General features: G+C 39.2%; 1 protein-coding gene across 1 annotated transcript; it reads left to right on the forward strand.

Moving 5' to 3' along the window:
* Positions 1-1,439: 1,439 nt before the first annotated feature.
* lpcat3 (lysophosphatidylcholine acyltransferase 3) lies at positions 1,440-12,362 on the forward strand. Its single transcript, XM_020610925.1, is given in 14 exon segments — positions 1,440-1,638; positions 3,469-3,576; positions 5,219-5,325; positions 5,852-5,945; positions 6,217-6,254; positions 7,383-7,517; positions 7,519-7,568; positions 7,738-7,846; positions 7,936-8,022; positions 8,282-8,445; positions 10,177-10,324; positions 10,578-10,733; positions 10,841-10,972; positions 11,063-12,362. Coding segments are annotated over 13 exon segments (1,401 nt in total). The 5' UTR covers positions 1,440-1,553; the 3' UTR covers positions 10,961-10,972; positions 11,063-12,362.
* The last annotated feature ends 15 nt before the right edge of the window (positions 12,363-12,377 follow it).

Here is a 12,377-nt window from a genome sequence, read left to right on the forward strand (position 1 = left end):
ATTTGGCAGATTAATCATGAATGAAAATAATCATTAGTTGCAGCCCAAGATATGGAAATATTTCTAGTAATGATTACTTGCTTAAATGCAGCTGAAAGAAACAACATATTGACACAACTATATGAATAAAAAATGAATATGTCCCCTTTGCATGACAAAAATTATTAGTCCTATTTGTTACTTATCACAGACTAGTAATTGTATCAAAACAACAGCTATTTCATTTTTTATATATGTGATCTACACACTTTAATTTGTCAACTGATATATATTTAATTAATTAGAACGTCTTCTACAGAAACGTGCCGTTTGATTGGCTGAGACGACAAAGGTTCCGCCCCCTTTGTGCGTCTTAGTCACTGACTGACTGAATGACTGGCCGCGCATACAGCACTCTGATTGGACCATACTAGACTCAGTTTTGCATACCCAAAATGCACCAACGTAAAATTTGGCCCTTAAACATAGACAGTTAGGTTTTAAATAAGTTAAAGTTGATGTATGTCATAAATACACATTTTATTTTTGTTGTTATTGTTTTCGGAAGTGTGACTACGTGCAGTCAATTTACACCATAACAATGAGGTATGTATGTGTTGTACTAGTAATGTCAGCCTTAAAACAGTATTTTAGGAAATTTTGCTCTTTAGTTAATTCTCCAGAAGGTTTCTCATACAGAGAAGCCCACCTAAACTGTGTAAAATAATATTATATGGTCTGATGGTAACAGAATCGCTATCGGTCAGTAGTTTCATTTGGACGATTCTTTCCCAACTGCAGTCACATGATAGACTTTCACCCAATCGTATTAATATATATATATTCTGCTGGTTTAAGCTAATTTTACCTTTATTTCAGATAAAGAGCACATCACTATTCCAGATAACCTAGGATTAATAAATTCGTCCTTGAAATGCTTCAGTATTGTTTTAGTTTGATAAGAGCATTTCATCCTGAAATTAGTTAATTTCAATTAAAGTTTTAGCTGTCCATTCAGTTTCTGTCATTTGTTCTCGGATGTGTATAAATGGATTGCATTGAACAAACTGCTCAAATGCATGGGCAATACAACTGATTATGATATATGCTTGTATTAATACATTTGTAAAAGTGTAAGAGATAACTGTATACATTATAATACACGTACCTCAAAATGTAACATTTATAGGGATTGCATGGTTGTTTTTTCATGCCACCATGTGGGGGCAAACGTACACTGTTGTAACACGTTTTATATGAGTAGAGAGGGTTTAACCTTCATATATTATATTAGGTACACTTGGGTAAATAATTCATGTTGTGCTGCTATAGACGGAATGCCCGTCATCCACTAGGTCAAATTATTAGCCAAATAATGTGGAAAAATTGCCAGTAACACTATGTGGTAAAGAGGGACGGGGAGGGCATAAGAGGACGGGCTGGAGGTGGAGAATCACTCGGTTTGACTTTGAAGGACGTTGACCCACGAGTGCTTTTAAATGCGGAGTGTGTGTGGATGTCCTCCATGAGTCAGTAGGTAGTGTCGCCAAGAAACGTTTCCGCCCACAAAAAAGATGGCTGCCTCCTTGATGGAGAAATTTGCGGAGTCTTTAGGTTCCCCGGAGCCAGCGGTTCGGTTGATGTTATCAATTTTAATCGGTAAGTTTCATCTCGCGAATCACTTGTTATAGTTAGCCGAGATTACACCAATTCCGGTGACAGGTCTGAGTAATGAACGGCTGCGGATTCTCTGTTTAACTGTCACTGTTAACATGCCACTAACATGCCTGGTACTATGACACATAGCCACAGGCTGCAAATCAGTTGTATCAGTGTCCTGTTTTTTAAAGTAGCTCCAGATTTCTTATGATAAATGAAAGGCTGGCTTCCCCGAACCAACCGTTTAGTTTCCAGAAAGCCTATGAATAAATGGCACACACCCTTAACGTCCAAGTTTCCTGTAAATTACCGCCACCAACGGATAACTCGTGGCTGCTAACTTACATGAAGGGGTTCCTCAAATGTGCTCGACTAGTTTTTAAGGAGGCTTGGGTGTCGTGTCAGATATTGTCCCAGTCTGCCCCCCTCACTTAATTCCCCAGTTGGAGTAGCTAACAAACTACAAATAGTAAAATAGGTACTTAGAAATTAAGACTAGCGAAATATGCGCTCCTTCAGTTTAATGGAAGTAGGATTAGCATGTTGTATGTGCTGAAGTTGGTGAAAACATGAGCTCCGATGTCGATGGGGGAGGGAATGATCTTTGACAGGGAGAATGAGTTCAGTCTGCCTGTGACATGTTGAGTAACCTTTCATTATAGTGCACACGTTCAGTTTAGATTTGATAGCAAGTAGTAACACATAGCTTTGGGACTGGGTGTGGGTGTAGTGGTGGAGAGCGGCCTACATGCTGTGGTCTCTGAACTTTGCCCTGACACACGGACATGTCTTTGTCTCACACATTAACAGTAACGTTACATTAGGCTGAACATAGCCTTTCAGATCAGACAATTGGCTAATGCCTGAAACTGTTCAGCCTGTTGCATTCTCCTTGTACTAAAGTTTCTTAATGTGTCTTTCACAAGAATGTACCAATAACTCTCTGGTTTCACCATGTGGGACTTCAGTGCAATTGCATAGTCAGAATCTTAAAAAAAAAGAAATAAAGAAAGATCTACAGCAACTATAAATCAACTTCTCAAAAATATTTCAAGACTGCATCCAAGTAATTCAGTTGATTAGCTCTATAGCAGATTTATTGAATTGCAAACACTTGGAAAGGATAAGGCCAGTGTTATTCATTTGTTTTTCGCCAATCTCATGAAAGAAACATTGTTAATCTGTCTCTCAGTAATATGAGACTTCTCTTCTTTGTTTGTTCACCCCTCAACCTCTTTCTCATGCAACAGAAGCAGATGGAAACTTGAATGGTTTTTACATTAAAGATTAAATGAAGCACTTTTTTTATAATAAGCTGCAAAAAAAACTGTTACAGTGCATGTGAATATTATATCCCTCACTCAAACGGTTGAGCTGTTGAGCCAGTGAGCTGTTTGGTATAATAATGTAGGCTATGAACAATTAAGCTGTGAACAAGCACAAGTCAATCTAAACTGGTCAAACCTGAACAACATGATCACAGGTGTTTAATCTTTCCGCAGTCCTACTGGGTAGAGCGTGCAGGAGGCAGGACATGATGCGGTCATATAGCCAGTTTGTAATTTGGTCATAAACCATCGAATCTGGCAATTCTAGTGCCGGCTCTTAATGACAGAAGTTCCCGAATCTCCCCGTGTTTCCGGGGAGCTGGCAAAGTCCAGGTCAACTGACTCGGACATTTGTGTTCTCACATACATCTCCCCTGGGTAATGTCTAAAGAATTTCAAGGTTCTGGTGCCTGTCTGAAAGGAGCTTTATCTGATATTAAAGCACATAACTTTATCTCTGCTTCACGCTGTTCCTCTGTATTTCTCTATGTCTCTCCTGCAGGGTATCCTTGTGCTCTGGTGTACCGGAAGTTCTTGTTCTATCAGCCTGCCACAGTCATCCACTTGTTCCACACGTTCTCTGGACTGGCTCTAGCAGCATTCAACTTTGGTGAGATGAAGCGTGAGGTTAGGAGCATGTGTTAGTGGTGGAAAGGCTATATAGACATTATTCAGCTATCAAAAAAGCATTAATTGTGTATAATTATATTTCATTTCTGTACCTGGTTTTCTAAATTATCTTATGTGTAGCATTTGAGATTTGTGTCAGGCCTTCTTTAAGGCTGCCCTGTGGAGCTTTTTTGTAATGTTATGTTGATATTCACTGTCACTCACAAAAATGCATTGTATGTCCTTGAGTTCTAATAAATATGTTGAATTTTTTTTTAACGTTTTGAATTCTGCATAGTTTGTATCCATGTTCACTCTCTAGCAGTCTTCTTCTCTGTATTTACATAAATGTTTTACGGTATTAATTGCAATGTAAATAGATTTCTGCTACTGAGTAAACGTATATTTAAATGAAACTTAAATCATTTTTGTTTTGATTGTTCATTGATAAGTTTTCACTGAGAGAAGAGAAGGATGTGTGATAAAGGAGCAGCGGAATATATTTTATCTTTGAAATGCTGTAACATCCGGGGGAAACACTGGGCAAAGTAACTTTGCCCTACTTATGTTGAACTCAGGGCTGTCTAACTGACAGCCAAGCTAAGACGTGTGCTTATGGATGAATCATCAACTGCTGTGGAGCCACTGCTGGGTTGTTGAGGAAGTGGTAACAGGCTACCAGCAGGCTGGACGTTTCCCTTTTAATGTTATTTTATTAAAGCTGCTCATACTCCATTCCTGTGCAGATGAATAAGCAGCACACTGAGAGGTGCAACTAATTATTTTCATTATAGATGAATCAGTCCAATTAATTTATTAGTTGTTTGGTCCATAAACTATTGAAATAAGTTCTCAGAGGTTGAGGTGACATTTCCAGATTGCTTGTTTTGTCCTACCAGCAGGAACAAACCCCAAGATATTCAATTTAAAGCTGCAGTGATTGATCAATATTTTATAATTGATTATTATTTTTAGTAATTTTTTTTTCTGCAGCAGTGCTGAAAATTTGCTGGTCTCAGTTTCTCAGATGCAAATGTTTTATACTTTTTGTCCACCGTATATAACAGTGGACTAAATATTCAGATAAATAAATAAAATTGATAATAGGAATAGTCCTTAGTTGCAGCCCTAATTCAGTTATTATTCTCAAAGACTAAGAAAACCAGCAAATATTCACAACTGAGAAGCTGAAGCCACAAAAGCTTTGGCAGTTTGATTAATAAATGTCTGATAATGAAAATAGTTCTGTAGCAGGTATCTTCGAATTAAATGAATAATCATTTCAGCTCTAGAGTAAACTTTTATTTCTAAACTTCCAGAGTGCTCCTGCAGAGAGTGACTGGAGCTTCCTAAACATCACTAACATTGATTTCTTTCTCTTTTGTGTATTCTCTTGTGGCTGCACTTGGATTTTACAGAAGGTCTGTTGCTTTATCTTTTTCCTCGTTGAATACTTTTTTGTTTTCTCTAATCCTCTCTGATAGCGAGTTTCGAGTCTGCGTGTCATGTCTTTGCCACATTGTCCTCTCCGTCTCTGCCTATATTAAACTGGGGAAGAAAATGCTGTTGTCACATTCAGTCCTACAGGTCCCACTTGACTGCACTCACCATCTTCCCCATCCCCCCATCTCTCTCTTTCCCAGGCTCTCAGATCTATCACTCCGCAGTATGCGTCCTTGTCCAGTTCCTGATGCTGAGGCTCATGGGAAGGACAGTAACAACTGTCCTGAGCAGCTTTCTCTTTCAAATGGTGAGACATCCCTGTGTTCCTTTTTCTTTCCTCTCTGTCTTTCCATGCGTCCAGGTTTATCTTCTAGCATCAGCTCCCTTTTGTGCACTGTCAGAGTTTTACTGCAGCAGCTTAGGTGCTGCCCGCCAATTTGCCTGCACAGTCTAGACCTCATTTCTACATCTGCAGTCTGCAGTTTCCTTAAATTGCCTTGTTAATGCTTACACCTTGTTTGTCCACCAAGGTCAGTAATCCTATGATGTAGTCATGTGTTTCCTGTAGAAATATTGGAGCCTTTATTTTTTGCATGTTATTGCTTTTTATGCCCACACTTTCAGAAATATGACAATGAAACCAGCTTTTTAAGCAGAAATGTGCCCACAGGCCACTTCCCTTGAATTGTTGTGGCAGGTTTCTGTTGTCAGCCTGTCCTCTTGACATTTTCTGTTACTTAGAACTGTGATAAACCTAGATTAGACAATGCAGAGTTTTGCTAGGTGAGTGTTTTTGTTTTAATTCTTCTTTCCTCTCCGTCATCTTCCTGTAGTTATACCTGCTGGCAGGGTATTACTTCACAGCTACAAAGGACTATGACATCAAGTGGACCATGCCTCATTGTGTCCTCACACTTAAACTTATTGGTAAGTGGGCTATAGTTCTGTTTGCCCTATTCTATTTAACAAACCCAGCTGTTTTTTTTTTTTAAATAACAGTAGCGGTTTCCTCTGTGTTTAATTTTTGTTGTTGTTGTTGTTGTGGTGATCTCCCTCTTTACTGTAGTGAACAATTAATGCACTGATGAACTGCTGACAGGGCACCTGCATGTTTTAAACTGTTCATTGAAATGATCACGACAGCATTAGTCACCCTAACATACTAGTTTCTGATACCAGTTGCATTTTTTGATTGCAGGTGTGTCACTTGATTACTATGACGGTAGGAAGGACCCAGTGAGTTGGTTGATCTCTCTTGCCTTTGCCTGCTTGATCAGTCATCACTTATTTGTTGTCTGTCTCAGGGTGGTTTTGAGTTTTGCATGTTTATTTTTATGTTGTGTTTTTTTTTTTATTCAGTTAGACCCTATATTGTCATTTCCCAAAACTGAGTTTTTGATAGAATATTCAATTGTTTTCATCACTAGCAGGTAGATGAACGCTATGTACAAGTCAAAACAAGTAAAGTGTCATGAATACATAATTTATACAAGTTGTTTTATATCAACAGACATACTGTATATTCAGATAGGTCTGTAGGAGAATAAATGAAAGATGTAAAACCAGCATAGCTATTCGGTACATTCAGCATAAATGTAGTGTTGGGGAATCTGCCCCTCCTTCATTTGGAGAAGGCAATGTCGTATCCAAAATACTGTAACAGAGGACCAAATAAAGGGGAAAGAAATGCAGACCTTATGTGATAAAGTAAGATTGTCGCAGTATATATCTAATGTATTGCGACATCAGTATTTTGTGATGCGGAAACCGAAGGTGTCGTAGAGATAGCTAGGCCATTATGAATACAGCAACATCCATTAGGGTATACACGGTATCATCATATTGTCCCAGTGTGTCCTTTATTGTTGTGTCCCTGACCCAACTTCAACTGTTAGTAGATCAGCTTTTACTTTTCCCCCATTTTCACTCAGTTTAGTAGTGCTTGGGTTTTTGGGTTTTTAGTTCAGCCAACACATTTCTGACAACTGTTAATTGCCCCTTCTGCTGCTTTTTCTTTTAATCAGCACCAAAGCTGTGTTTTCCATTTGGTTTTATATTTATATCTGTGTAAAATCTTCTAGATCTACTGTCATTATCACCAAGTGAAGCTTTTTAGTGCAGAGTTTAGTCTGCAGCTAAATGCCAGTTCATACAGTAGCATATGTGGTGAGTATTTAGTGCAGTGATATTGAGTTTGTGGTCAGTGAAAACTGTGGTCATTTAACTAGATCCATCCTGGCCTCATCAGTGGGCTTTTAAAATGCCTGCTATTCTATTTGTCTTCTCTTCCTCATCTCCCTTCATCACTCTTTACTGTCTTGTCTTCTTTTTCTTTTTTTATCTTCTCATGTTCTTAAATTTTAGTCCCAGCTAAGTTTAGAGCAGAAGAAAGCAGGCCTGTTGTCTGTGCCCTCTCTGCTCGAGATGTGTGGCTTCTCCTACTTCTACGGAGGCTTCCTGGTGGGGCCTCAGTTTACACTGCGCAGCTACCAGAGGCTGGGGGGGGGGGGGGCGCCCCCATGTCCCTCGCCCTGGAAAACCTCCAAACAGGTTAAACAGTGAGAAAATGATGAGTGATAACCAGAAAAAGAGCTGAAACATGATCTTTATTACATTTCTATTTAAAAATAGAAAGCAGCAGTTGAGTGGCACAGCCCTGCTGTTAACATTATTGCCTTCTTTTCTCCCATCCTCATCTTTGTCTTTTGTTTTCTCTCAGTATTATACCAGCCATGAAGAGGTTTGGTCTGGGGTTCGTCTGCGTGGTGATATATGCAACGTTTAGTCCCTATTTCCCAAACAGCTACTTCCTAAGTGATGAGTTTGCGGTGAGAATGACAAATTCATACATCTTCCAAGTCAAAACACCAGGATGTGTTTGTCATCATCTTAGAGTAAATTTGTGTTCTCTCCGCAGGCTCAGCCGTTCTGGTATTGCTGTGTGTTTATTCTGCTTTGGTCTAAAGTCATGTTGTATAAATATGTCAGCTGTTGGATTATAGCGGTAAGTAGCATCTCGATCTCCAAATATTTGAAAAGTGGTGTTGTGCCTTGATGGCAGAAGGTTAACAGCTACTCGTTTTGTTCTTAGCTAAACACTTTCCATGTCATAGCATTAACAGTTAAACATTGTTCCTTGCGTACACTCAAATGTGCATCCATATATTTATTTATGACACACCCTGATCCCAGTTTATCCGGTTCTTGTGCTTTCTGGTATGATACGACAAGCAAATGAAAAAAATGTGTTTTGTGTGTTACAGGAGGGCGTATGTATATTATCTGGCCTAGGCTACAATGGTGTAGTGGATGGTAAACACCAGTGGGATGCCTGTGCCAACATGAAAGTGTGGCTCTATGAAACCACACCGCTTTTCGGAGGAACCATCGCTTCTTTCAACATCAACACAAATGCCTGGGCTGCCAGGTCAGTGTGGAACCTGAAATCTCTAGCTAGTATTCTAAGTGGTGTTGTAAAAGTTTAAATATTTACTTGATGATAATAGAGAAGTAGAGGGAATGAGAGTCCAATCCAGTATGCATATGTGGCAGGAGAAGCCTTGTATCACACTCCAAGGCCTCTGTCTGTGGTTTAGTTTACCAGCCGGAGCATCCACGCAGAGAGGGAGTGACATCCTGGCGGGGGTTTAAAAGTTTGCAGTTTTTGGACAATTACACTTTTCCAGCAGGAGCTTTATGCATGAAATTCTTTGCACATGTGGTGCCATTTGTTGATGACCACAGTAAGCAAAGCAATTTACTCAACATAAAGTTTATTACATGGTCCATTTCAGTTGAATGCATTAGCCACATGAGATTAGCTTTATGTTCTGCTATTCAAGGTTGCATGAGATACAGAGCGTTGGGAATGGAAGTACTGGAAATATAAGTTGCTAGGATGTAGAAATATTTTACCAGGTAACTAATAAGGAAAATTGAGTGATATTACAGTGTGCTGCATAACTGAGTGATTATCCCTTCAGTGTTTGACCCACAAAAGTCAATTTATAGCTGCATGTGAACCTCGTGACTCTGTTAGCACTTGTTTAAGCAGTTCAGTGATAAATGGGCTCAGGTGATATTATGTTAGATTGTTGCTGTATTTCTTTTGTTAAGCATTTGACTTCATATAACATGCATACAGTAAGTCAGAAACCAGTGTGTATCAGAGAACCTTTATTAACTGATATAAGAAGAACAGTGTTTGTTATATCGGCCATCGTGAGTCAAATTTCCCACCAAATGTGGCACAAATTTTAACTGACTTTCCAGAAAATCTGCAAAATAAAATGCCACTTCATGTGCATTTGCATCTACCGCTGTTGTGTAGATATTATAAGTTGGTTCATTGAGATAAAGGGCTGTGAGATGATGTGATTAAAACCTGAAACGGTGTGGAAAACGGCACAAATATTTTTCTTGTATTAATTTGAGGAGCGTTAGTCTCCACAGTGTGCCCCACAGATCTGCTTTTATCTCTCCAGTGGAACAGAGGCTTCAATGGGCGTATAAGTCATATGTTTCGTGACACTTGATTGCAGTAATGTTTGCTCCAGCTCAACTCCACAGCATAAGAGAAAAGTCCAGATCCTGTCTCCTCTACACACCTGGTCACCTTCTGTGTTAAGTGGGAACATGCTTGTCAGTTACTCAGATTTGCAAAGTTAAAACAAAAATTTACTGTAACCCCCAAGTCTCACATTAGAAAGGCGAAAGGTTTACAGTAGATGCTGTTAATAATCTGACAAGGACTTTGTTTTGAAGCATCCTGACGCCTCATTGGCAGTAACTGTAGCAACACATTTAAATAGTACTGCGTCATGTATTCATTTGTCTGCCCCTGCTTTCTACAGATAATACTGCAGCTTGTCGCAGTGTGCTGTCAGAAATAAATTGCTTTGGGGATTGAAAACATAATGTGTGTGCATTTGCCTAAGATATTATCACACTATACTGTGGGCCACCGTTGAAATCATTGAATCTACCCTTGTAGAGGATGTAAAGTTGTTGTCATGCAACAGCAACGTTCTTGTGAGTGCTTGCCAAGTACACAGTGATAGATGATACCTTAAAGATTTCTGATTGCTCTCATCTAGATTTACTGTTGAAAATAAAAGCTGATAAACTCTTGACTTGATTGTTTCTCTTTTCTTTTAAGACAAGTCTTCAAGCGGCTGAAGTTCCTGGGCAATAAGATGCTGTCTCATGTGACCACACTGTTGTTTTTGACAATTTGGCACGGCCTTCATTCCGGGTACTTCATGTGCTTCTTCATGGAGTTCCTCATCATCACTGTAGAGAGACGGGTATGGAGATGGCTAACCTAATATTAATTATGTGCAGGAAGCTAGAGCCATCAGGGTATTTACTTCAGTAGGTGGAAAATGTGTTATTTCTCTTCTCTTTGAAAAGGTTTTAAAAAGTGTCTTCATTATAAAAATCAGTTGTTATTAGATACCCAAGATACCCACTGTCTGAATGTACTTGAAACACAGACTATTTGGCATCGGTTTATTATGTAACCATTCTTTTATATGATGGGATGTGTGTGTGAGACAGGTCCAGGCACTAGTGACGGACAGTCCCTTGCTGACGAAGCTAGCGAACAGTGCACTCTACCCTCTCATCTATGTAGTCCAGCAGATTATCCACTGGTTCTTCATGGGTTACTCCCTGGTGCCATTCTGCCTCTTTACCTATGACAAATGGCTCAAGGTAACTCACAACTTTACAACACAGTCATAGGTTAAATGTGACCGTTATCAGTTATGTCATTAAGCTTTGGGTCTTCTTTTGACTTTTGTGTCATCTTTGTTTTCCAGGTGTATTCATCCATCTATTTCTGTGGACATGTATTCTTCCCCGCAGTCTATTTAGTCATACCGTACCTCCGTAAGGTGCTGGTGCCTAGGAAGGAACTGAGCCAGAAAAAGCAGGAATAGGTACTTTGCATGGTAAGAAAGTGCAAGCCTTATTTGTTTCAGTCAGTTGTGATAGAGAAAAATGACAAGCTGTGAAAGCTTTTTGTTTTTTTTGCCTTCCAGGTCTGTCTAAGGCTAAAAATTGACTGGAGGGGAACTGTGATTTTCAAGGAGCAGAATGGAAAATATTTTAAGGCCTTTAGTAATATAAATATATGTCCTTGTAAAAATAAATTTCTATATATTTTTGCGTTTTAAATGGGAAGAGTGTTTTTATAAACATTTGGAAAAATGTTTACAGGAAATTACCATTGTGCCACATGGAGTTATTGTGAGCCAATCAGGGGCGATTTCCTGTTTCTTTTTTTTTTTTTTTTTTTTTTCTTAATTTTACTTTGAGGCATGGGACTTGTAGAACTTGAAAAACTTAAATGCTGTTGACACAGAATTGCGTTCACCACTCTGGGGTCCATACTTGTCATTGGAGCCAATGTGTGTGTTTCATTTCTCTATGGCATGTCTAGCAGCAGCAGTAAGCCTCTGCAGGAGGTTTAAGCACATGTCAGCAAACGTGGCACTAATGTAATAACACAACATACAGCACATGCTGCTTTCTGTAAAAGACACAAAATATTTAGGGGGTTTTATTTCTTGAAAATGGCTGCCAGTGGTTACACAAGCACTATAAATCACACACTATACACTGAGACTTAAAATGGCCTTGTATTAATGAATGTTTTTACACTAATTTGGTTTGATGATGGAAAGAGCGTTTTCACAGCTTTTATGAAAGAACATTTTGTAGCTGTGGATAAGATTTCTAGCATTTGCATTGTTCCACTGTGTTTCCTGTTTTGATGCTTTAGTTTTTCCTTGCCATATGTTGTCTTCTTCATCTGTTTGGTCTGCACCACTCCTCTGTCTGCCTTGATTCCAGCCTGCTTCTTCGCCCTGAAACATACAGATGTGAATCAGTTCATAAAGAGACACACATGCACACTGCCCAACCATATAGTGGCTGCAGTTTATTGTTTGGCTTATCCTATATTCAACTTGTCTCTCTAAAGCACCCTTGGGCCATGTTTTTATTATTATTTTTTAAATGAGGACTTGTCTCACGTTGAACTGGAAGACAAAAAAATGTGTTAATTTGTGTTCATCCTCAGTGTCATCTGTTCTTCTTTTTCTGTTAGCAGGTGATAATTAAAAAGTGTGAAGCAGAAGCATCCCACCCCTTGGAGGGAATGCCGTTTTATTTGTATTTAACTTTCTGGGGGCTGAATTGTCTGATCCATGGGATGCTGGAGGAAGGCCCAGTGCTGCTGCTGCTGCCTTACCGTCGCTGATGCTGACACACACTCCCACATGGCAAGCAAGCAAGCAAAGTTTATTTATATAGCACCTTTCTAAACCTGCGTTACAAGGTGCTTTCCAGTAA

Source organism: Monopterus albus, unplaced genomic scaffold, assembly GCF_001952655.1.
Source record: "Monopterus albus unplaced genomic scaffold, M_albus_1.0 scaffold107.1, whole genome shotgun sequence".
NCBI classification, from domain to species: Eukaryota; Metazoa; Chordata; class Actinopteri; order Synbranchiformes; family Synbranchidae; genus Monopterus; species Monopterus albus.